Here is a 27,537-nt window from a genome sequence, read left to right on the forward strand (position 1 = left end):
GTATTTACCAACAAACCACATGATTAAATTTAATTGTATTTATAGAAATGTGTTAAATTGATTAATATAAGCACATGATTGAATTTAATTTGAGAATCCATACAAAACTTAGAGAACACTATCTTTTCTTATCAATAGCTAAAAAAGAAAAGAAACAAAAATGTTTTCTAATTTTAACATTTATTTAGTAAAAAGTTTTCCTCTAATCATAATTTTGTGTCACGACTTTAATATAACAAACTGTAAGTGACTATTAATTACTTTTATATGAATTCATTACATTTTTTTCATTAATCATAATTAACCAAATCAAAGATGTGAAAAATTATTGTATAGTTTGAAGGTATACTCCCTCCTTCAAGGAGGGAATATAATCCCAAACTATTCAATAATAACTCATATATGTAACAAAAGTTGTGGCTATTCTCCGTTTAGCAAACGAGTAGGATGATGTGATGATGTTATGTTGTGATGCAATTACATTAAAAATTACCAAAAACTCACCCAAGAAATTCGAATCAAGAGGGCATTTTCACAATTTCAAAACCAGAGAACCAATATAAAAGCCGGTAGGCTCACCTCTCTCAACTTTAGCTGCAAAAAACACCCAGAAGTGACCCAAAAAAAAGAGTGCAACAGCAAACCCATTTCCCTCACCGGAATCTCAAGAGCTCCGGTGACCACTGTTTCCACTTTCCGGCCACCCAAGTATCTTATACTCTCTTCCTCTCCATCTCACTAGCTCAATCTTTCTGACCCCCCCCATATTTCAAAGCCAAAAACCTTGACCTTTTGTTTTGTTTGCTTTGCTTTCTAAAGCTTTAAACTAAACTCTCTCACTCACTACTCCCAGCTCCACAAAGTGAAACACAAGTGGCTTGGACAAGCAAGACGAGCTGGGGAAGACAGGAGCCTCAGGTGTGATGGGATTTTGTATATGTCCGTTGGAGACGCCGGCGAGGTTGCTTTGGAGCACCAGTTTTTTCCGTCACAAGATTATGATCTTCTAATCCTATATCATACATAATATATATTGAAAAAAAAAAAAAACAAAACCAAAACCAAATTCTACAACATCCTACTCCAAATCCATCATCACCAAAAACAAAAAAAAAAACCCAAACTTTTTAAGTACGTAGATATACCTTCCTACGTACTAAGCTCTTTTCTTCTTAATTTCTCCCTCTTTTTTGTGTGTGCCCCCGTGTCTGGTCGGAAAAACACACGTGTCAACACAGGATTGGATGATGGAATCCAGCCGCCTTTTCTTCGACCCTTCCGCCTGCCGTGGCAGCAACATGTTGTTCCTCGGGAATGGTGATAATACTTTTCGAGGTATTTTTTTTTTAATTCATTAATTATTATTACACATGTTTGTTTGTTTTAGACTTTCTGTTTGGTTAGTAAGAAAGCTAAGGAAAGTACGAGGAAGTGAATTTTAGACCGTAAAAGTAGATTAGGACATGTTTTGTGTATTTTTCCTTGGATTCTAAATCATAGTGTTCTTTCTGGTCCCGGAAAATGAAAAAAAAAAAAAAAAAATGGTCAAAATTCCTGATATTTCTATCTGTGATTCTCATAATAAAACAAATACTAATTATAAAGTTTGTTAGTTCAAATATCTTAAAATCCCAAAAAAAAAAAACCTCTTCATTCAAAATTCAACATGTAAAGAAAAATTAAACAGTTAAATTAGACCTAAAATTCTTATTTGTTTCCTATACTAGTTATGTTTTATTTTTTGATGATACTAATAATTAGGTTTATTTATTTATTTTGGGTTTGTGTTGGAAGGAGGAAGAGCAATAATGAGCATGGAGGAAAGCTCAAAGAGGCGATCCTTTTTCAGCTCACCGGATGAACTGTTCGACGAGGAATATTACGACGAGCAGTTGCCGGAGAAGAAGCGCCGCCTCAGCCCTGAGCAGGTTTGTGGATAGTAATCTTAGCTGACACGCCATCAGTCCCAATATGCTTGAGATCTTATTATACGTATCTACTTTCTTCCAAGAGCTTATATTCCTTTATGATATGACATGTTCGCATGTTATGTTATATTACTTATGTTCTCAAACCTTATCCGCATCACATTCACTTCGTAGGCAATTGAAATATGTGTGTCATGTGATTGAGGTGGCCTATATTTGACCAACTTTTGTGAAATATTTTTGGGATTAAAGATTATTCTTGTCGACATGTAAAGCTTGTGTCAAGAATATAGGATAAAAAATATTATAGTATTAGTTAAGAAGGAAGAAGCATAAGGTACTTGGACCTTAGAACCCTCTACTCAGAATTGATTCTGGATTTGGTTGCCAAGGAGGTAAATAAATGAAGGTAGTCAAAAAGTTGAGTACTGAATAATGAGAAGATATGCTAATTGGATGAGCTGAGTGATTTAGTGAGTATTCTTTGCTAACTTTATGAGAATGAACATGTTAAGGTGCATCTGCTGGAGAAGAGCTTTGAGACAGAGAACAAACTGGAGCCAGAGCGAAAGACCCAGCTGGCCAAGAAGCTGGGGCTGCAGCCAAGACAGGTGGCTGTATGGTTCCAGAACCGCCGGGCACGGTGGAAGACAAAGCAGCTCGAAAGGGACTATGATGTCCTCAAATCTTCTTATGACTCACTCTACTCTAATTATGACACTCTTGTCAAGGAGCATGAGAAGCTCAAATCTGAGGTATATATATAGATATATGCTCAGCATAAAGCTTACTTTTTAAAAATTAAAAATTAAAAAAAAAAAACATTTTTTTTATTTACCATTCATTGTGCATACTTTGAGATCTGTAAAATTATCTAAATTTCATATAGGTATCATTGTTACTGCTTATAATTGATTCTTATACTTGGGTTTTCTCTTCAATTTGAAGAATACTAACAGATAAAAGCAATTACATACTATTTGAATGTCAGTAAAACCATCTACTAGCATATGGAAAGCTAGAGGAACAGAACTTGGACAATTGTGTTTATTGGCCAAGTTCGATGCCTTCCTAATCAAAACTCCATCTTGTGATTGAGAAACCTTAGCTAGAATAGAAACATGATTGGAACCTGCTTGAAGAGGGTCCTACCAATGAGATTCTGCCCTGTAAACAAACATGTGTTTTCAACTATAGCATCTGTTCTAAACCCCACCTTGATTTTAATAGGCAATTATAGAGTGACTAAAGGAATATACTTTGGTAGCTTTATTTATATATGCCTTTAAGGCTCATTCTTTATGAAAAGAATGACCAGGTAAACTTGTTCAAAATGAACACAGTGACTAGTTTTTTGTTTTTTATGAAAGGAATATCAGGGTCAGTATTTTTCACATGCTAAGATTGTATATTATGATTGAAGTAACGTTATTTTTACATAAATTTATCACTGACGTTACTTTTATTACACACCAATTACTGTGAAAAATGTTGTGTCGCTGCTAAGTTTATGTAATGTGATTTGCATAATATGACAATTGGACTGCAGGTGGTTTCCTTAAATGAAAAACTTCAAGCTAAAGGGGTGGCTGGAGCAGATATTTCAGCTCAAAAAGCTGAGCCACTTCCGGGGGATATCACCAATGTTTCAGCCCTCCAATTCAATGTGAAGGTTGAGGACCGCCTGAGTTGTGGGAGTGCTGTGGTAGATGAGGATGGTCCACAGATTTTGGACACTGGTGATTCATACTTCCCAAGTGACAACTATCCTGCAGAGGATGATGGGAGTGATGATGGCCACAGTTACTTCGGCAATGTGTTTGTAGCTGCAGAACCTCAACACCAGGAGGATGAAGAGCCTTTGGAATGGTTGGAGTGGCCATAAAATGTGCTTAAAGTTAAACTACTAGTTGGGTGTGTTTTAGTCTCTTTGTAACATGTCGCATATTCCAATAGTTGCTTAGTAGAAAAGTATCTGCAAACTATTTGGACTAAAGAGAAAAAAAAAAAAAAAAAAAGGTGAGGAAGTAAACGCTTAGTTTAGTGGCTGAGATCCTGAGAATGGAGATCTACGGACTAAGTTAATTAATAAATAAAGTCAATGGCGTCTTGTATTATCCTTCTATGTGAATGAGAAGTAAATGACTTGTTCCTAGGTTTTATTCTTCTCTCTCTCTCTCTTTAAGAACTGGTTAATTGTGGATGCCTTTGTTGTTGAAGTATTAAGAAGAATTTTACAACTTTGTTTTCTAAATGTAGCAAAGAATAAATATATTTTCTTTTTATGAACCCACCACCATTAACATGAAATTTATTTTGTACCAATCATAATAGCATGATTGACAGTGAAATTTTTTTGTGCCACTAGATTTATTGCTAACTAGCATGTCCAGGGGTGAATCCCTTGAAATTTTTTTTTTTTTTTTTTTTAAATGAAAGAAAGGAAATTCTTACTCCCCTGCTTTATGGTGTGTGATTCTATGGTAGCAACTTCTGGATGTTACTAAGAAGAGATAAAGAAGCAGGGATGTTCCAATGCAAGAGGCTAAAAAGCTAGTTTACCACTAATTTTGTCCTACATTTGAAAATCAAGAATTTTCAAGGGTTAGAATGAATATGAAGATGTCTACTGCTTGAAATTGATTGCTTTATAAGAATAGCATTTTGGGTTCGAAGAGAGGTGAACTCTTCATTTCAATCCCCCAGAACAATATCATCCCAATTCCCAAAAGGTACAAATATAAAAGAGGATATAGCATTGGTGTTTGAGGATTCAATATTGGAGGTCATAAACTTACTATTTCAATTTTCCTAAAATAGGTTTTTAGAAATAAATTGAAAAAAAAAAAAAAAGTGTCCACTCAATACCTTACAGCCAATAATTAGGTTTAAGTCTTCTACTACTCTAGTATCGTGTTCTTATATGGTTGGATTCTCTAGTATCATGTTCTTATACGATTGGATCAGGTTATAGTCAAAAGCATGTTTAAGTGGTTACTATTTTTAAATTTGTAAAAAGTTTGTACAAGTTCAGAGGTTTTCATTCCCCCACCTCTAAATATTAAAAATAACTTAATCAATTCATAAGTGACTAAAAATGATAAAACATCAAATAACCCAATTAGTAGGTAGTGTCTCACAAGATTAATACAACTTACAATTCAAGCCAAATAATTTCAACAAATTACAACCCCAAAAAAAAAAAAAAAAAAAGATTTGAATTTAAACTTAGTTTTACTTGTTCTTACCGTATCAAAAGGCTAAAAAACAATTCATCCAAAAAAAAAAAAAATCAATATTTCCTAATTTGATAGATGATTGCTAATAGAACACCATTCCATTGGTTTTTGAAGACATGATACAATAACAGCCCTAACATTACTGTATAACAAGAGATTGGAGGGGACTGTTGAAAAAAATGCTTAAATTACTACAATTTTTACCCTAAAATACTTATAAATTAACGTGACAATATATGTGATTGGTCAACTTTAAAAATATAATAAATATATATTTAATTATGTTATGTTTAATTATGTTTTGTAATTGATGATACATTAAGTATGATTGGTCCTCCTCGCACGCAAGAATTTTTGGAACCTATAAGAGGGGTTTTCTCTTAGTGTATGTTAGTGCCGTGATCTCAACGTGTACTCAAGCTTGAATATGCACTCAAGCCATATTCCATGTTTTCTCTTTTTTTTATCAATAACTTTTTGTTGATTTCAGTATAATTTGTAATATCTCTGGCATTACTCGCACTTCTTTAGTTTCTTACTTTTAGAGTTTCTCAAGAAGCTTACTCCTTTGACTTTTTGCCTAGCCTAATAGGTCCTAAGATCGGTTGAGTCAATTCAAAATGAAGTGATTCTAAATTTGTGATGCATGTCTCTGTAGTTGGTGATTCATTTTTATATCTAATCAAAATTATAGAATATAGGAAACGCCACAGAAAGCAAATTTAGTAATTGATAGCAAGTACCAGAAGTTTTACAATCTCACATTATAACCATCAAGAAAGAACTAGGATAGGTTTTAGCATTTATAGTCAAGCGTGTTACTCGATAATAATAATCAAATGTACGTGTTAAAAAAAAAAATTTTTGAAAAGAGATGAGGTGGTGGGGGAAGAAAATATAATTCAGAATGACAAAGACACATCTGAGTGATGCTGATTCTTCTTTAGCAAGCAACATAAGCAGAGCACTATCTACGGCCATAAATATGTCATCCTAAACATTAATATATACATGTTGACAGTAAAATATTTCATTGACGTAATATCCAATTGACCAAATATGCAAATTTTGAAATGGGTATACATCAAAATCCAGAGAGAGGCCACTTCCATCACTTCACGGTGCCTCTTAGAAAGGTAGTAGAACACTATCTAGACACACCTACCGACTCTGATTTTTCTTCTTTTATTCCACCCACAAATAATAGATGCCTACGCAACCAAAAAAGAAAAGAAGAAATAGAAGTGGGAGGACAAGAGAAGAGGCAACTTTTATGTTGGATAGTATCATTCAAGAAATGGCCTCTCATGGATATACATTTATCTATATCTTTCAAGATTTTTCACTTTCTATAGGGGAACGAAGGCCATGGACGAAGTGTCAAATTCAATTGGACACTTTCATGTGAAGGGATTCAACACCACGTCACAAACCCACACCCACTTCCAACTTGCTATTTAACTTTTCTAGAATCAGTTCTTTCCTTTCCAACACACCCCAAAATAAGAACTTTTTATCATCTTGCCTTGTTCTTTCATCCAATAGCTTAGATTTACTGCTTTTTGACCATTTCCTCAAAATTTTATTGATAAGCTAACCATATTCAGGGCCTTGGGGGGCTGCCCGTGGCCTTGGCAGCATGCCCATGGGCATGACATGGCTTTGACAGCGTGCACACTAAGCTGCCATGGCCTAGGCAGCGTGCTCACCGGCATGACATGGCCTTGGTGGGCATACCACACACCGACTAGACTAAAATCCATCAGGGTGTGGGTGTGAAGGAGTGGAGCCAAGCATTGGGATTTTGCAAGCCATACCAACCCTTGGGTTTCCACACTTGAGGACACACCTGACCAACCCAAGTGCGTGAGCTTTTTAAGAGAACCAATGCTTGAGAACACGTCAAATACTAATTTTCAGTTGGATGTGTATTAGTCAGTGACAGGTGCTAGTGTGGTTAGACAGTGCGCCAGCAGTGCAGGATGGAAAGGAGAACTGCCTTCCTTTATCTCCCCCTTTCTAACCAAAAATCTCTGCTTCATAAAAAATGACCTCCAACCACTTACAATGATAAACCTGTTTTAGGTACTCAAGATACCTTTTGAAATTTAAGCATAGGCCTTACTAGTAACTCATTTTTTCCCCTTAAGTTGATACTATTATCATTTTGCATGTAGAACGTTTTAAGCTTTTCACCAATTCAGAAGTTCCATCCATAGAATTAGGTTTATAACTCCCGAAATTAAATCCCATAACGATTTATAGGTTGATTGGACCGATAAACTGATAACCTGAAGCATACTGTATGGCAAATCACGCATGGTTTGTTTGTTCCCAATGGAGTCGGTATGGCGAATCACCTACAGAGCCGTAGATTGGTCACTCAATTTTTAGTGAAATGCCAAAATCCGAGCACAATGGTGACTACTTTTACGCAACTTCTCTACCACACCCTCATTTAATTCAAAAATTTACAAAAGCAAGGTGGGATAGATAAAGAGATGAATAAAGAATGGAATATAACTACACCTGCTCAACTTTTGACTGTTCCTAATTTATCCTGCCCCACTCCCCAACCCCCCCCCCCCCTCCCCTTTTTTTTTTTTTACAAAAATTCCTCTGTATACGTATATGGATCCTGCTCAGTGAGAAAAATGTACTCCCAAATCTTCTTTCCAAGCAACAAATCTGAAAGCTGCAGCAGAATCAATCCAAAATTGGATATATCCTCGTGCATTACTGCTCAGTCTTTCAAAGTCCTCCGAGCAGAACTCAGCTTCCCAACCGAGCATCCTGAGTTAGCAAGTCAGCTTTTACCTCATATGTACATCCAAACGATTTGGCAGCAGCACAGCGACCTCAGTCACCTGTCCCCAGATTCTCTAGGACCCAGAAAAAACCACAAACTGGTCTCTGATCATATCTACTATGCATACAACAAATGGGCCACTGCTGCCCCATATCAAAATTGGTCTGGAATGAATTCCTCAGGAAATGAAAAGGTCAAGCATCCCAAGATTAACCCTCTGGTTCCTTCCTCTTCTTGTTAGACCTCCTGGTGACCTTGGATTTCTCTGCTAATTCCAAGCTTGGAAGCGGCTTTGGATCTGGTATGCTGCTTGGTTCCAAATTTTCAGTTGAATCTAAACAGGATGAGATCTTCTCATACACGATAGCAGCATCAAGGGAGAATATACGTAGGGCAAGGGAAGAGAGAGTAGAAGTTTTGGCAGCAGCTGAGAGTGAAGACCAATACCACCAATCATTCCTCAAGTATTCTGTCCTAATCATGTCCTCCAATACAATTGTTGCTTGAACCATCTGAAACAAACCAAGGAAGTTTAACTTTGCAACTACATAAAATATGTATTAAATATGCAACAATTATTAAATTGTAAATTGTAGAGATCAAATACAAGTTAAGTTCACTTAAAATTTTAAACTCCTTTCATTGCATAATATCTAATATTTCAGTTTAGAGAGAGAGAGTTAATGGCTAACAAACGAAAATCAACTGACAAGTTAAGCAGAGTCGTGAGACTATGCATTCACTTTCACTACATTCATTTATACCAAAGATTTGGATAATTTCATAGGAAGGCAAACTTTGTCCATGTAGTCCACACAGTGATTATCTTTCAGATGAATGCATAAGTGCACATGCACAAGCATCCCCTAAAATATATTTTCAGCCAAAAGGCAGTTCACCATAACATGCTTTCCTGGGCAGCAAAAGCATTAGCCTGTATGCCAGGTAGTAAGAACACAAGACCTAATGCATTCCACAAGGTAAAAAGAATTGATAACAGCAGACTGTATACTCAAAAACAAACCAGGTTGATACTCTTATAAAGACTAAATTTAGTCCAAAGTTCTCTACAATGTAGATCATTTTGAAATGCACTAGTACAGAATTGTGATAAACCAGTTTACCCTGAACGCAAAACAAAGGGGGATAGGCTTAAACTTCTATAACCGCACTGATTATAATTAAAAGGATTCTGTTAGGTTTTCTTTTGAAGTTGCTTTTCAAAATGGTAAATAAAGGGGGGGGGGGGGGGGGGGGGTGTGGAAACAAAATTTGGGATTGCTAAAATTTTTGTCTTGGATCAGAAATATCAGGTCCTAGTTCAATAAGGTATTGTGAATCAAAGAAACTCCAATCTATTCCTACCCTGAAGTACTCATTAAGGACATAATAAACAGTATAGATGGACTAACAATGATTGAAGCACTGTAAAATGTGGTTTGCTAGTGATATGTCAAACTGCTCCAATACCAAGAGATGAGACTGACCAACCCCAAGGGAATGATCTAGTGGTTTCCAGGTCTCTTGATCCATGAGGATCTGGAATCAAGCCACCTTGGGACCACCCCTAAGGCATTCCACTCTGTAATTATGATTTGTGTGTGGGACTGGCCCCCCGGGAGGAGGAGGAGGAGGGGGGTGGGGGGGGCCTACATGCATCAGGAAAACTAGTTAGATGCTCAGAGAGAGAAAGAGAGACGAGACTGACCTCATATATTGTCCCTGCAGATTTAACAAAAGCACGCCATGCCCATCTCCTTTCCACATGCGACTTTGATGGTCTAAGAGCTTCTTCAGGGAGGGCAGCATCCATATCTAGTAAGTTGATCTTGAGTCGCCTTGAAATCTGTGAAACTTTACCTACTAATGGCCTCAAGGAAGACACGGGCACCACACAACAGCGACCAACACCCGTTTCTAAAGAATGGCAGTCTAAAGAGGATATTTTCCCTCTTTTCTCCACACGTCCTAAAGCTGCCTTGTTGGTTTTCAGTACTTTTTGACTGACTTCATTTGCAGATCTTCTGGGAGAATTATCACATCTACCATCATGGCCAGCATTAGTTATGCTAGTATTTTCTTCTGAAACAGGTCTTTCAATAGCCTTAGACCCATCACCTGCAAGACCTACATCTTCCTGAGGAATTAAGACTACTGTAGAATCACTGAGGTAAGGAGATGTGGATGGGACAAGAGATGGGATTCCATTTGAACAAAGAAGTCCAATCTCCTGTACCAAATCCTTGTTCGAATCCTTTGTCACAAACTTGGAACTGATCTCATCAAAGTCATACGGGCATACTAATCCTTCATTCTGATATTTAATCAGCCTTGAGCTAGGCTGAGAACGTCCACCTTTTGAAGTTTCAACACCATCCATTTCTCCTGTGCACTCCTCCCGAACGACTTCACATTTTGGATTCCCTTTGCCTTTCTTTACATCAGTTATTTCCTTACCCTTCTCAAAGGCTGGTGCACCAAAACTGCACCTACCATCATTGTGCCCCTCAAGTTCCACATCAGTATAAAAGGATCTGTGACAAGAGTGGCAATGGTGTCTAGAAGGCCAAATGAGTTCTAAGCAATCGCATCTGTACATCTTCTCATCATTGACTACTCTTACCTTTTTCCCCCGCTTCTTCAAAATGTCAATTGTTTCCAACTCAAAGCAGGGACCATACTTCTCCTCAAGCAATGTGGCTGCCTTTGAGACAAGACAATTAGAAGATCCAGCTAGCTCCCTATTTCTGCTCAATGACAGATCTGCCTGGTGCTCATCCTGACCTTCATTTTCATTTTGAAAAGAGTCTTGAAATCTCAGCTTTTGCCACTGCAAAATGGACTCTTTCAATTCTCTCCCCTTTGGGTCATTAGTCTTCAACCAACCAGTCAGTTCATGAATTTCTGCATCAGTTTCATAACAAAACCATGATGAACAAAGGGCCATAGCATCATTCAGCTCAGATAGGAAAGGACAGGAAGCTTTTGATCCCTCATGATTATCTATGCCAGATAAAGCAGAATTCTGCAGAACAGAAAACTTGTCAGCAGCAGCTCCGTGATACATCATCTTCCTTCCATGCTGCATAGCTCTCCCACAAACAATAAACCGCGGATGCCCGCCCAGTGTGACAGAAGCCCAATAAAATCGACCCACAGAATCACTTCCCAAAAACTCCCTCCTCACAGAAAGCCTAAAAAGCTGCGACTCCACAGAAGTAATTGAGTCCTGCAGAAGCGCAATGTCATTCTTCACAGAGTTCAACTCAAGATGACAGGCCTGTGACTCATTTGCACCAACAGGAGCATGCTGAGCTGCATGACTGCTCACCTTGGTAGCAGTACTATGTCCTTGCCGATCAGAAGGTGACAAAGAAATCTCCCTTCCCTTGTATTCTTGCAAGTTATCCTGGAAATCGATGTCTCCAGCAGAGCCATTAATTTCTTGGGACGGTGAATTTGATATGGGCAACCCATTTGGTCTACTGGATTTGCCAGTCTCTTGAGAAGCACTATGGGAGAAAAGGTTGCCAGCTACTTTCCTGTCATCCACCACACCATTGACATCTTTTAAATGAACTTCAGTGTCTATGTAATTCATAATTTGGATGTTATTCTCTGAACCAGTGACAACAGGTGGGTGTTTATCAGCACCATTAAGCCCAGATTCATCTTGATCACCCTCTGGATGCAGCAGTTCATTAGAGAAGACTCCAAAATGGTTAGGAGTACCAGTTGAAATTTGCGTCCGTCCCAAACAATTTCCCTGGTTTGTAAGTTTATTAGCAACACCTTCTTTTACATTAACTTCCCCAACACCATTAAGCAAACTTGTATCAGCCTTCGCAGCTCGTGCAGCCAAGTTTTCTTCCTTGGCCTTAAGATTCTTCAATTCAACAGATAAAGAACGCAATTTCTGCTGCAATTCAGCTGATGACTCGGGGCACTGCTCAAGGTGCTGACGGATAAGAGCTGAGTTAAGTAACTCATCACATAAAAATTTGAGCAGGAATGTTCTCTGCAATTTCAATAAAAGGGAACATCATGTTTTTTTTATCATTAAAGGAACATAATAACCAAAGTGAGAAAAAGAAACAGAGACTCTAAAACATATTTTGAAAATATGAATAGCACATACAAGCTGTGTCCACATTTCGTCATCATAGCAAAAATTGTTGGTGCATGCCTGTAAAATGATTCCTCAAACAATATGTACAAGATACTTTTACTCTCACAGTAAGAAAAAAATAAGAAAATACATTTACCAGGTTATCAGTGACAAAGTAATAGACAAGACGTATAGAAATAGAGCATAATGCACATATAGGCCTTCTAGTCTAACTACAAGGGTCCATGTCTGGATCACTAAAATCAGGTTAAAACGCTGTATCATGATTTTGTCTAAAAAGCACAGCTAGTTCAGAAACGATACGTGCTTATGCTGTATCATAAGGCACACAGGACAGTTTATCTTGAACAGCACCATTCAGGCTGCTAAAGATAAGCAAGGTGAAAATGGACATTAATTACCACCAAAGGGTATAACAAGTTTTTCCATGCCAAGTTCCCTTGACACTGTTCTCTGTCCTGAACACGTCTTCCAATCTCCCAACACGCATAATCATCTAGTGTATATATAACTTGAATTTACAGGATTGCATGCCTATATGCACAAAAGAGCGCCTAAAGCTCGCAAAACCCTATTCAGACTAACTAATGATGTTAAGCCCCCCAATTCAGACTACCTAAAGAAGTAAGCCCAACCATTCAGACTACCTAAAGAAGTATGCCCAACCATTCAGTTGATAACCATATCAATTGAGTCCACATTTTTTTTACCTCCTACTTTCACCACTACAAAATCCTGAATCCAGAAGCAATTCTGGTCCACCATTCCCAGTCTCTCCACTTAAGACAATTCAACAATACATCCAAACCATACCTGTCCAACGATTATGCAGAGGAAAACTCCAATCACCCTTATTTTCATCTAGATTGATTTTTTTAGGTGGATAAATAGCAGAAATTGTGAATGTGACCTTTTAAATATATATAAGCAGACCAGTTTTATTAAGAAAGAGGAAGCAGTTTAAACACACAATATGTGTACACCTTAAGGATTGCAAACTAAAATCAAAGAGCCAATAAAACTATGTATATTAGCTTCTTTTTTTTCTTTTTTTCTTTTTTGATTGGTAAATAAAAACTTTGTTGAAAATATGAGAAAAGAAAAGAAGCAAATTCCTTTGTACACAGGAAGTGTACAAGGAAAGCAAAAGTCTACCAAAAATTACAAAAATCTACAAAATCTAAAACAGAGGGTAAGTCAAGACCACTCAAAGCAGTCCTCCATTCAAACAAAGAAAGAAGGAAAATGCGCTTCAACTCAATGATAGAACACTCCTCCCCTTTGAAGATTCTGATGTTCCATTCTCAACATATGTTCCACATAATAAACTGCAGAATCACACCCCAAACAGATGCCTTCCTATGTCGCCCAACACCTCTAAGCCAACAAGAAAGCAACTCAACCATCACCATGTCCAAGAAATACCAAACAAGCAACAAAAAGAAGTTTATTGCCAGACATCACCGTGTCTGAGAAAGACATTATAATTTGTTCTCATTTTACAAACATGAACAAGTCAAGCTTTAGCCTGTAGTTTTATAAGAAAAACTTCAAAATGTAGTATTTATTATCCATTTGCATGTTGGAAACCTCAATGTCAAATACACCAGCAGTTCTTAATTTCTCCATTACACAGAAGTATACAATAAGATATAAGGATACAGACAAAATGCAACCAAGATAAGAATAAGATAACAAATCCAACCCAAAAAAAAAAAAAAAGCAGAGGAAAGGTTTAATGCCACCAAATAAAGAGAGGGAGGAGGAGGGGGGGGGTGCGGGAGAGAGAGAGAAATAAAACCACAGATGAAGGAAAACAGACAGTGCATCATAATATCAATGCTGCAATGGCATGGCCATATAGTGCCAATATGCCATTTATCCATTGAAATTGCACAAAATAATAACTACCACTCACACAAAAATTATTTCCAAGTTAAATTAAATTAGCAGGGATTAAAACAAATAAACACTAAACTGCCTATTAAAGGCCAAAATAACATCAACTGATGCAAACTTCCACAGAACACAATCAATATCAGCACAGCTAGCAAGGCAATATTTAAGTATAGTTCCATAGACAAACCTCGCCTACACTGAACTCCCAGTACTCTTTCTCTTCCATTACAGATGATAATTGTGTAAGTGCCTCCAAGTAAACACGGGTAAATTCTCCCTGATACTTTTTACTCTGGCGTCGGTTAATGACCTGGATGTGTTCTGAGGCATCTTGGACCATGCGTTTACCAGCACAAGTAGGGCAATACCAGTTTCCTTCAGGAATCCTTGCAAGTGGAGGATCCAAGCAATAAGTATGATACTCAGCATCACAAGTATCACATAGTAGGACACTGTCATCATCTCTATCAATGCCACATACTCTGCAAACTTCCTCATCCCAAGGGGCTTTGGGAATCTCATTTGTGGAAGCAAGAAACTCGTCAATTTCCTTCCTTGTTTCAGCACTAAATCTTTCCAATTTAGTGTACTCCCCAAATTTCTGGACAACAGTAGCAACCTGCATCAAAAGAAAACAAACTCAACACTGGTGCTAAAATATTATGCAAAAGATGGTGTGGAAAAGCACGTGCATATGAGAGAGAGAGAGAGAGAGAGAGAGAGAGAGAGAGAGAGCAATATTATTATTAGTATGGGAGGAGGAATCTTGCGAAGATTTTTTACTTATATGATTGCAGTGGTTATTTAGAGTATATGATTATTATACTATAGTCTTTCACATCTTTCTAAACCAATCACATAAATCAATCCAGAAAATCCACCATGGTCCCTTCCAAAATGCCAGTTTGACAATCTTGAAATTCTTTTTTTTAATTGGTAAGTTACACAACCAATTAGTGGATCTTGAAAGATCTTGAAATCATAAACTCACCCTACATGGCTACATCCAATTAATATGGGAGGAGGAAGTACCAATTGAGCTATAGCTCATTAGTGGCAACCTTGAACTTCATAGTAGCTTTTTTTTAATGATGAATAAAATGTCACAGCAAGTGTGGTCGGGAATTTTTTTTTTATAGGTAGATAATGGAGGAGGTAGGAACTTCATAGTAGCATTAATCATGGTATCTTTCAGATGGTGACTTTAGACAAAGTTCGGCAACAAAAAATATATGATAATAATAAAATAAATACCAGATTAATTGCATAACCAAATTTTATTTTATGGAATTCTAAACAAGCTGAACTATATTCAGTCTTCCACAATTGAAAAGCTAAGTCATGAATAACCGGTCAAATAGGCTGTTACATATATAAAAACACTGAGAGAAAAAGAGAGACTACGAACCTCCTTTTCATACAATAATTCAAAGTTCTGAGATAATGTATCAGCCAATTCAACCAAATCAGGCTGATCCCCATAAGCAGTGCGAATAGTATTCCATAACTGCAAGTTGAAAGTTTTCGTTTATTACATTTGAAAGGTTAAATAAATAAATAAATTATGTGTCAGTGAAAACTGAAACCTGAATAACCACAATGATGAGAAATAAAATATTCCAGTCTTGTGTTAAGAAACATGTCAATCCTCATCTGCAGGATGTACATTTCATAACCATCATAGCCCGATCAGTTTTTTTTTTTTTTTTTTTGGGGGGGGGGGGGGGTGTGGAGGATCTGACCTCTGAGATCACATAATTAATAATATTCCAAATAGTCAATCCCACTCATAAATGCTATAAAAATACACTAAAGTTTAAATTACACTTTTGGCCACTCAAGATTTGGCCCTCCATGTTTCATATTGGCCCTACCGTCCATTTTGTTAAGAATCTGACCAATCAGTGCCGGATAAGTAATGTCCATTAAGACATGTCACCCATACAACACCAAGTGTCACCTGATTACTAACAGATATGTACAACATGACCAATATGAAAACGGAACCAAACATAATAGGCCGGAATGAAAATTTTGAAACCTTAGGGGCCAAAAGCGTACTTTACTCATTAAAATAGGTACATTAAGAAATTTATCAACCTCCACACGTTTAAGGAACTTCATGGACAGAACCTTTTTTAATGACTTAAGGGAAAGAACATTGTGAGGAAAAACCAGAGGCAAAACAGTTAGGCCAAGCAAAAAATTTCGCTAGAAAACAGACCTCCCGAATGTCCTCAAGAAACGCTTCATGAGATCCACCATAGGCCCCAGTTGCCAATCTCAAATCAATGGTCCTGAAGTCCAAAGGACGAGATACCATGGCAGGAGATCCAAGAAATCCCTCATCATCATTATCGCTTGAATTTATTGGTTTTCTCCCCAGCAGAGTGCAGAAAACTTTTGTATCATCTGCAGCAGCAGCATGACGTAACACAATACGGCATCGCTTCATGATGATGTCGGATATAGAGATAAAAGTCTTCTGTTTTGCCCCCTTCACAGATTTTTGTTGCACTTTGTCACCACATACATCAGCTAGCACTGAAAGAACAGCTTTCTGCATTCAACCAATCAGAGCATTCATTTCAGCATCAATCTTGCTGCAATGTTCGTTATAAAAAAAAAAAGACACTAAGCTTGACTAGTTACACAGTAAAAAATAGAGGAAGACAAACAATTCATAAAGTTCATCTCAGATTTTTAACTATAAGGTTTGACCTTTGCAAGGTTGCATGGTTGATCTTTCTACTTACATTTTTTTTTTCCAGTAGGTTAATAGATCAGACCAAAATAAATACCTTGAAAGCTTATGTGACATAAAACAATAAAATAAGAAATCAAATTCTAAATATTTATGGAAATACAAAACAAATTCTGGGAGGTTTTATTGACTTCTTAATAAAAATTGTATTACTTATCAAAAGAAAATGAAGCACAACAAATTCTGCTAACATGTTCAATCAAATATTCAAGTTTCCTTTTTCACAGTAGGACAATCATATGACCCATTGCACCCAGCCTCCAACCCGAAGTCAGTCAATTTATAGTAAGTTGTATTAAGCAGAGCAAATGGATTAAGCTTGAGTCAGCATTGTAGATTAGCACAGGTTTTGACACTGCTACTTACAAGGAACATTCAATTGAACAAAGAGAGAAAACATATGATCATTGCTTTCCTGAACAGGATGAGAAACTACTAAACAAACCAATATTTCAAAAAAAGAAAAACAACAATAAAGATACCTTATAGGTGGTAAATACTTTTTAGGACCCAGGTAGAGAGAGAGAGAGCACAACGTATGGATAGTACTAAAAAATTGTTAATTTAATAAAATTGAACTCATGACTACAACGTGAACTCAAGGATACCTATGTATAATCCATCAGATTGTCGTAAAAAGGAAGAAAATAGCAGTTACAGGTTAAAGGCATCTAGAATTTGCAGGTTTTGTTAAATTCTTAAGATATAATGGTCAAATGATTTTTTTTTGATAAGTAGATATAATGGTCAAATGATGACACATTCCCTACACTATTCAATCCCCTTGCAGAGCCTTGCATGTCTCAAGATGCGACAATTCAAATTCTGCATTAAAGATTTAGTGCTTTTGTCTAATCATTTAAAGAAAATAATTATTAAATTTTTGCTAACATGAATTATTGCTTTAACTTAACTTCAAGTAAAGAAAATGGACAGATATGAACTAGAAATTTAAAAAAAAAAAAAGAGAGAGATGATAGGATACAATATGAAACATACATTTTGCTTAGGGTTTTAATATCTACAAAGATTTCATTAAAGAAAGTAGAAGAAACAAGTTATTGCAAATAGCACCTTTGTAGGTCCTGATGCATTGCCCTTGTACACTTCTTTACTGATTGAATGTTCCAATATCTTCTTTGCCCACTCCGGTGGACCTTTATCCAAAGCTTCATAAACACACTTTCTGATCCTTGTTCCCACATTTGTGGGTAGTTTTCTAACAGGTTCCAGCACCTTTGCCCACTCAGGTATATTATCACCATTCACACAATTCTTCTCGGAAGCACCAGTTGCATTTGCATCAGAAGTTTCATCTTCTATGGCAAGAACATCATTTTCTCTGTTCAAAGGACCAAAAATTTGCTTTGTAGCCTCTGCAAGCAACTGAAGGTTAAGGAAGAAAAGCAATTAGCATGCATCCTATTTTTTCTTTTCCGTTTTTCAACTGCACCATGAGTTACAGCAACTACAGACACTGGAAAATATATGTACTTTGCATAAATCAGAGATCTGGACCAAAATTTTTATATAACTAAAATTAAAAGGGAAAAATATCACACAGCAGTGAAGCCATTGTAGTATATCAGGAAAGTCAAGTAACTAAAAGGCACTACAAAATCATTTTCTTGAATCACAAAACCAAGAATCAAAGGAACAAATATTGGAATTAGATAATGCAGCAGGGAAAGCACAACTAATAAATAAATAAAAATGAGGCACATATCATGGAACCAAGAAACATACACATGAAAATGTAGAGATTGAAAAAATTAAAAAAATAAAAACAAGTCAAACAACTGACATAAAATGCACTTAGCTATTACCTTTTATACTCAGAATTTTTCAAAGACAGCCATAACAAAGGGAAACTTTTATGTAGTGTCAATGTACAGATCATATAAGAAGAGTTACACAACAATTCCCACAATGACACAGGCAAGTTCACTATGGATCACACAAAAATTCCATGAAAAGCTCAACATGCTCTCCAATAATCTCTTTCATTCCTTTAGAGGCCACAGAAACAATTTTGCAATTTCTGTATGGCAACAAGAACAAAACTAAACCACATGAAAAGAATGCAAATTATTTGAAACCATGATGATCACAATCAAGGGCACAAGGTTCAAAGTTAGAGTGACAAAGTTTAGCTACAAAATTAGTTATAGCCTAAAGCTACAAAATTAGTTATAGCCTAAAGCTACAACCTTATGCAATATCTGTTTATTGGAGGTGAATTTTGACAAATCCACCATTGGATTACATCTTCTTCTTATATTCTCCATGCTTGCAAAATTTCTTGAAAATTAAATATTAATAGTTATGTCATCAATAAATTGTTTAAATTACAAATTTTGTAGTTTAAAATTATGTATAAAATATAAGTTTATAGATTATATAGTAAATAACATCTGATTAACACAAAATTTGACATGTGTATTAAAAGCATAAAGAACATACAAATTAACGGTTAAATTTTGAAAATATGTAGTAATATTTATTTTATTGAGTAAAGTTGTAGTCTTAGGCTACAACCAATTTTGTAGCTAAATTTTGTCCTTTTTTACATGTCCCCGCATGAAATATTGAAGGCAATTGTTCTCAACATTTTACTTCAAAGATGCGTACCAATCAAAATGATTTTCTTTATTTGGTGGATAAGTACCAATCAAAATGATGTTGATGCACATCTAAATCATTGAATTAGGAAGGTTCAGTAAATAATGGCCATTAAAAGTAAGAGACTTACAAGGGCATCAGCTTCCATTCCAGCCACTCCAGTAAGTGAGCCACAAAGCACCCCACCATCACCTTTCAAACAGCGAAAGACCTTGCCACTTTCACGAGCAGTAATCTCTGCAGAGTCAAGATTACCATCCATGGATAAGACAGCCAAGATGTATCTTCGAGCTAATTCTGGCCAAGTTAGTTCATTAATAGGCAGCATATTGATCTTAGTTATTTTAGCAGGAATACCGCTATCCACATCTTTCTTCCTTCCCCGTTTTGATTTTGACTCTCCGGAATCAAAATTTGGATCAACTAGTGCAGCAACCTTGGATTGCAGCTCACCTATCAGCACTCTTAGCAGAGATTTATGAGCCTTAGTTAAGGCTACACCAGAGCTTCTACTGTAAGTAAGAGATGCAAGTTTAGCTTGAGCTGCCTCCTTTGTCGCCCCTGTTTCCATTTGTATAAACACATGCGGATTTTCTGCATCTGGTGAAGGAGAAGATTTACAGCTGGGGGATAAGATTGATCCACCAGTACCATCAATTCTATGTGACTGTACACCACGACTCCCCTGGGTCTCCTTTTCAAATTTCTCTAGAAGATTTGTGCCATCTGACCATGGATTGATGAGTTCTTCTTCAAGTTCCTCCAATGACAAAGGTTCTTTCAGACTCAAAATTTCATGAAAACGCCACAGTAACTCCCAAGCCTAGAAAGATAACAGAAAACCAGTAAGACCTCAGAATAGTAGCTATTGAATCATATGCCACAAAGTACAATTATGATAATTAAATCAATCAACTGTGACACTTGCAAGAGTATGGACATACCTGATAAACATCACCAACAAGTTCATGGGGAACCCTCGAGCACAAAGGCTTACCAGGAGGAGGACAGTCATAAATGACGTGGTTTTCAACCAACCTGGCTTTTTTGGATCTCCTAAATAATCCATCCAATGCTTCTTCTTCAATGCAATGTAAAGCACCTTTCAATTTGACCATCAGGAGCCCATTTCCAACTGTTGGTGAAGCAGAATAATTACCTCTATTTATCAGAAACTCATAGCGTGAACAGGCTTGTACCCCAGGAAGCTGTTCTATGATTTCCTGCACAAATTCCGCATCTAATCCAAATCTATCCTGCTCCAACCATTTTTCCAGTACGTTAAATGAAGTCTCCAGCTCATTGTCAGCCTGAAATACAGATGGGATGCTGAGGGAAGCCTGTGAACTGCAGAATTTAGATAATAATGTCCAATTCACTTGGCTTTTATCAGATGCTACATAACTATTAGGTATGCCTATTTCATTTTCAACATGCTTGCAGAAGAACTTTAAAGTGCCTTTCCGTTCACAGATTTCAGAGCATGCAGTAATGATTTTTTTAGCCACCTTTTTCCATGCAGAAGATGACGAGCGATCTTCTACTAAAATCTCGCCAATTTCATCTCTCAAACCTAAATCGCCTAATGTCTGAACATCACAAGCTCGATTTGAACAACTCCGAAGACAGGACAAAATATCATTTTCTGAAGGCGGGCAGGGGTCTGAAAGAATAGTCTGAATTCCACTATCATTATCACAATCCATATCATGGGAAGTAATATCATTGATTTCTTCATTAATTTGATCAACAAACTGCCCAAGGTTTTGCCTGCAGATGACAGTTACCCCATTTGGAATGGACAACACAGAGCATGAACACCTTCTGACCCTAAAGATAGGTCCAGAATCACCACCGTCTGACACTTCACACATAAAAAGAGAACCAGTAATCTTATCGTGCCAACAGGATCTATATCCTACAGGCCAGATCTGGCTAACATCATGATATGAAGCCCTAGCATCAAGCTCTCCAAGTGAAAGAACAAAAAAATCTTCAAACTGCACAGGAAACCCATCCTGAAAATGTAGAAAATAAACAAAAATGAGGCAAGAAGAACTAGCTGAAAGTAATTACATCCAGTTTTTTAAATCAAATAGCTTACATATCATTCCGTAAGCAGAGAAAGAAAAACTAGTTCAATAACATGTAAGATGTAAACTTACTTTAGACTGCTGAGACCCAGAGTAAGCATTCTCTTCTGTCCCAGTTTCTGTAACTTTTACATTATTCCCAACAGTATTTGAACAGACTTCCATAGTCAGGCCATTTGATGAGAGCTCTTTATGATTATCGCTGGTCAAAATTTCCTTATTTTCAGCAAAACCATTAGCAATTGAAATTCTTGATGACTTCCTTTTCCTTGATAGATGAGACCTTCCAGACATTGACTGAGAACCCTCACTTCTTACTTCAGGTTCCAAAGTGTTGAAGTTAGGCTTCAGCCCAAGATAACAAGCAACTTCATACACTGAATCAAATATCTTCCCATCTGGAGCACAGTAAACAGCACACAGTTCACAATTGCCCATTGATTGTCTAAATTCCACGCGCCAACCTTCCTCCAGTACACCATGCCTTTCAGAAACAAAATCTCTAAGAGCTTGCAAAAAAATCTCGCTAGGATTCGGAGATGATCGTCTAATAACTGTATTATTACTACTCTTACACCTTCCTAGTGGGAAACCCAAATCTACCTCCTCATATTTTCTATTAGTACTCTGTGAATGTTGCAATATATCTTCAAAACCCAATTTGACAGTGTGTGTCAAAATCCCAGAAGCTTTTGGAAATCCAAAGCCATTTCCCGCGTACAAAAAGTTAGGGAATGTCACTGGAGCACCAAATGGATTGCGACCAAAAGAATTATCACCTGGAGTGTGTTTTCTAAAACCAAAATAAATGTAACCAGTAACTACTTATGACAAGTTGCATTTCAAGGTATTTGCTAAATATATTAACAAACAAGTATGGATGACATAAATGAAAAGAAAATTCAATAAATTATGAAATAAGATAAACTCACTCACAAAGAAACAAAATGGCAGCTAAACCCTACAAGCTATTAAATGCTTTAGCAAGCACAAGAATGACCTAAAAGCAGTAAGGAACAAGCTTATGTTCAAATGGATTCCACCAAGCTTGATTATCAATTTGCTTCAATGGTGAAGTTTGCAAATGACACTGACATAAGACCGCAATGATGGTCTCTTACGCTAGCTTGGAGAAAGGTTTTCAGAGCCCAACAGTAAGAAATATATGTGCGATTACATATAATGGCTGGAAAGACCGATTTGAGCTAAGAAGTCCAAATCTTGACGGGTTTAGGTTGTTGGAAAACAAGAACTTTTGTTGCATTAATTTATTTATTTATTATAAGTAACAATTCATCATAGAGCACAAAGGAGCGCAACCCATGTACATGGTAAGCATACAAGAGTACAACAACAACTTTTGTCTAAATTTACAAAGATCTATCATCTCAAATATATTAGAAAATGTCAGCTATCATGAAGCTGATAAACACTCATTACTCATATAAGAACCTAATTAACATATATTTCACTTCTAAAACCAAGATTTCATAACCTTCAAAAGACCAAGTGTTTCTTTCCTTCCAAATACAAAGTAATAGTGCCCTAAAATCCAATTTGAATGAAATTTTTCACTAATAAGTGTTATTTTCTGAAATTATATCAACATTGGACATTATGAACTCGTTTGATGAATAGTCCATGAGTTACATTAACTTATGTATGTAATTTAGGTGTGTTAATGAGATTAACATATGGAAAATCTAAGTCACAATGCCCTCTTGACTCAAAAACTTTAATTGTTAGGCAGTGATGAAATTGGGTATTGCATCTGATTAGACAACATATCAAAATAATGATGGTCTATCTTGATCAAGGAAATGGGGTAAACCTCTTATTGATATGTTGATGTATTTAAATTACATTGAACAGGTTTGTTGTGGGTTATTATTCTATAAATTACTGTCACTTGAATAATTAAACTCGTGACTGCTAAGAGCATTCACTCTCAATCTTGAGAACACGGTGCATTCAAACATAAAATGTAGGGTGTTTTATGTATATAAAAGTGAAATCATGAATGGTAAAAATCTCAATATATTGGGTAATCACATTCCTCAAGATAAAATCCATAATCTCGACACCAGACAAGATATATCCCCCTTAGGTAGATTTAATGGGAATTAATTATTCAAAGTATCAGGCCTGATCAAACTAATCAAGATATTAAATTAGGAACTCAAAGATTGAAGATATAGTGATAACAAACAACAGCAACAACAACAAAGCCTTGGTCCTAAATTTTTTAAGGTCGGCTAAAAAAAATTTGGGACTAAGGCTTTTTTTTTTTTGTTGTTTATCATCACAATATCTTCAATCCTTGAGTTCCTAATTTAATATATTGATAATAAAGTGACAATAAATTATTTTTATTTCCCATTTCACTACGGATATTTCACGGATGGGTCAAATGCAATTTTAAGTAGTCAAGGGATATCAAAAATAATTAAACGAATCCAACAGTGAAATTATTTTTTAAAGTGGAGAAAAATATAATTAACAGTAATGTTGGGCTACTTATGAGATAACATAACTCCAAAATCCACTGGAGCTAAGTTTTATTTTTCCTTTGGTCCCACCTAAGTTATGTACTTAAAACACCCATGGGATGGCAAACCAACACATTGATTGTGATAGGGGAAAAAAAAGAAATTTTGGTGAGAAAGAACTCCCTAGAGTGTCAGCTAAAGCACATAAAAGACAAAAATCTGCTCACATTTTTCTACATCTCCCTACAAGCATACATGGTTTCTAGGAGTTTCAACGAAGGAAGAGCTCACTCTCATGGCCAAACACAGTTATTGAGGTGACCAAAGTGTTTCAAGATTTTTTACTGGGTTTCTTATTTGGAGCATCTAAACTGTGTGACTTTTTATCTAAATTTCAAGATTCGCGAAAAATGTTGATTTGTGAAAGACTAGATATAGATAGTGGTTTTTAGTCCGCAATGCTTGATATGTATGAGATATATATGCTTTTTCAACATACACCACATAAGGCAGGATTTTCTTTCACGTCAACAGTTTATAGGATTTTGGAATAGTTAGGCCTGGGCTGCACTTTTCTTTTCTTTTTTTTTTGGGGGGGGGGGGGGAGAGAGAGAGAGAGGAGAGGTAGGAAAATATTAGGGAATATCAGGCTTCTAATGGTGCTAAGAGGAGAATAGTATTTCAAAATGAAATACGGACAAAAACTTATACATGCTTGTTTTGCGCTTGAATAATAACCTGATTTGCTCTATGCAACGTCCAGAAGTTGGTAATTTCATTCTTAAATAAATAAGAAAGTAACAAGTGGGTGATACAATTACAAGTTCTGATATAAGGGGAGCCTACAAAGCTACATAGAAAAAATAATGCAGCAATTATAAACTATACCTCTGCCAGAACCAAGAACTTCTAAGCTTGCCTATGAAACCATATGAAAAGCAGTTTCAGATTCCAGAAACTGCAATAGAGCCAAAAAAAAAAGGCTAACTATTTCAAAGGGATAAATTACAGTGGTGACATAATAGGTATTTGACTACCTCAAAATCTTGCATAGAATAAAAGTTAAAACAGGAAGTCTAAAAATAGCCACAAGACAAGCACCATAAAGGCAAATACCATTGCAAGGCCATGGGCCACATTCACATAGACCAAGTTCTAACTTCCAATAGATGGCATTTCTAGGAGTTGGATGCTAGACATGGTATCAAATGCTTGCCAACACAAGTTGTGGTCCACAAATATAAAAAGCCGAGGTTTCAAACTAAGACCCCTAAAGCATCATTTTTGGCAGTGATGTGTCTACCTCACAAAAATGCTGGCACGAAGCAACGCATGGCAGTCATGGGACGCCAAACCTTCATCTTGGCGCCATATATTGGACTACCACAGACACACATTAGCCACCGGGGACTGTTTGATGCATCAACCGCTAGGAAAACACAGCATTGCACATCTCAATTCATCTAACCCAAACCCCAAGTCCAAGACAAACTACACCATAATAATAAAGTACCAAACTTTGAAAACTAGATTGCAAACTAACTAACCCTCTAACCCATTGTCTAACACTAAGTTGTAAACTAGTTAACTACCAATATGAAGCAAAAACTAAAATTTTAGCCTCTAAAACACAAATTTTTACTACTAACCAACAAAACGTTACACCAATTTCACTCAATTCAATAACTACTAGAGCAATTCTCAAACTTCAAATGTAAAAATTCTAACTTGAATGAATGAACTCGAGCCGCCGCACTTACCTCGAACCCAATAACTCCACCGTGGCCTCACCGTCGGCATCGGCGTCGCTCGGCGGCGAAGAGTTGATGTCCAAAATCCGCTTGGACTTAACCCCAAGAGGCCAACGCTTGCTTTTCACACCGCTGCGCTCGCACTCCGTACAAATCCACTCGTCGTGGCTCAAAACCTGGCGGCCTCTCGCTCCTGCGCAGCCGATGTGGAAGCCGCGCTCGCAGCCGTCGCAGACGACAACTTGGCCTTTAACCTCAGGCCCCCCGCACGCACCACAAGCGCCAGAGGAGCGGCGCGCGTGGTTGATATTGCCGGCGCCGGCATCGTTCTCTGCACCAGGGAGTTCCGCAGGGCCTCCTAGCGGCGGCGGAGGGTTGTCGTGGAAGTTCCGGACAACTTCGAACGAATCGGGTAGGGTTTCGTGGAGCGAAGGCGAGGGGATCTCATTGAGATCGATTCCGAGGCCGAGTCCAATTCCGATACCGGACCGAGTCTCCTCGGCCGAGTTCCTAGACTCGTCCCTAACCCTACTGAGTTCGTCGCTTGAATCGGTGAGTTCCATCATCCGAGTCTCGGCTCCGAGTTCCATGTCGGCGAGTTACGATGTGGCTCTCCTACCATTGCTCGCTTCGGCTTCCAAGATTTAGATATGATCAAATCCAACGGCTCAGATTATTTTAAGAGAGAGTCTTGTTTTTGGGTTTGGTTTTGGTTTTTTTATTTTGGGTTTGGATGGAAAGACGGAAACGGAAGGGTCGGTTTTGAACAGCGTGTGGGGTTTGGGTTTGGGTTTGGTGTGAAGAATGAAAGGAAATTGGATATGAGGGAAATAGGTGAGAGTGTGGCGTGCGAGGTTGGGGTTTTTTTTTTTAATATATTTTGGGTACTCGCTCTGTGGGAGTGACACATGGGCAAAAGTGGAACCGGTTCTAACTTCTAACAGTTTCACACACTCTCTCTCTTATGTGCTTTTGTCTCCAAGTTGGCAAGTACACACATGGTTTCCTATGTACTCACTCTATGTGAATGTCAATAGGGCTGCTGCTTTGGTGGGTTTGAACTTTGAAGGAAAACCATCGTTTGGTTGACCCTGAATTTTCCACCTACCATTAGGTAATTTCAAGGCTAAAGTGAGTAAAGTTACAGTGAAGATATTAGAGTATTTGTGGTTTATGGGATAGTCTAATAGTAAGGACATGTTTATGGTTCAAACTCAACCTAAAATAGTATTAGGGTATTCATTTGAGATAAGACCTTAACTCATCCCTTTGTTTCCTTGGTTTACCTGCATAGAAGAAAAAATCTTCTACCTTCTAGTTTTTTGAAACAAAAAAATAAAAAAATAAAATGCTAGAGAGATGAAAACCGCCCTATAATTTAATCGTTGCTATAGGGAATGAGAGAATTAAACTCTTGATGTTATAGATACACCAAGGTGTGTCAATCAATTGAGTTACAAAAATCCTAGCTCAAGTTGCGTAAACTTACATTTGGTTATTATGATTGGCTAGTTGCCTTTTAGTTAAGGATTATGAAGGTCATCCAAGTTATGATTAACTTTGAGCAGTTTAATGCTTTACTTTTTTACTATTACCAAATTTGACAATTTTTAATCCCATATATTCAAACATTTCTATGATATGGGAAAATTATTAAATATTTCGAAATTACACAATAATTTCTCTTATGATATGTGTAAAGCACAATTATTTTTGCATTGTTACTTTAACCAAGTATGTGTTGGAGATTCCATAAAAATAAAATTAAAAAAAGTATGCATTGGAGATGGTTTATTTTCATTTATTTAAAAAAT

At 36.9% G+C, this 27,537-nt stretch overlaps 2 protein-coding genes across 3 annotated transcripts; one reads left to right on the forward strand and one right to left on the reverse strand.

The window, feature by feature from the left end:
* The first annotated feature begins 567 nt into the window (after window positions 1–567).
* Window positions 568–4,090, forward strand: LOC115976680 (homeobox-leucine zipper protein HAT5). 2 transcript variants are annotated; one of them, XM_031098126.1, is made up of 4 exons: window positions 568–1,335; window positions 1,795–1,928; window positions 2,444–2,683; window positions 3,478–4,090. In XM_031098126.1, the coding sequence occupies exons 1-4, from the start codon at window positions 1,245–1,247 to the stop codon at window positions 3,811–3,813; spliced, it is 801 nt and encodes a 266-aa protein (XP_030953986.1). In that variant the 5' UTR covers window positions 568–1,244; the 3' UTR covers window positions 3,814–4,090. The 2 variants fall into 2 exon arrangements, with proteins under 2 accessions (XP_030953986.1, XP_030953987.1); XM_031098127.1 differs by having other exon boundaries at window positions 578–1,317.
* Window positions 4,091–7,781: 3,691 nt separating this feature from the next.
* LOC115976681 (methyl-CpG-binding domain-containing protein 9) lies at window positions 7,782–26,543 on the reverse strand. The gene is made up of 10 exons (XM_031098128.1): window positions 25,733–26,543; window positions 21,556–22,276; window positions 20,335–21,408; window positions 19,521–20,213; window positions 17,843–18,154; window positions 16,229–16,564; window positions 15,413–15,511; window positions 14,192–14,623; window positions 9,685–11,994; window positions 7,782–8,488 (listed from the first exon to the last, which is right to left on the reverse strand). The coding sequence occupies exons 1-10, from the start codon at window positions 26,311–26,313 to the stop codon at window positions 8,186–8,188; spliced, it is 6,861 nt and encodes a 2,286-aa protein (XP_030953988.1). The 5' UTR covers window positions 26,314–26,543; the 3' UTR covers window positions 7,782–8,185.
* Between the last annotated feature and the right edge of the window lie 994 nt (window positions 26,544–27,537).

Source organism: Quercus lobata, chromosome 2 (genome assembly GCF_001633185.2).
Source record: "Quercus lobata isolate SW786 chromosome 2, ValleyOak3.0 Primary Assembly, whole genome shotgun sequence".
Classification (NCBI taxonomy): Eukaryota; Viridiplantae; Streptophyta; class Magnoliopsida; order Fagales; family Fagaceae; genus Quercus; species Quercus lobata.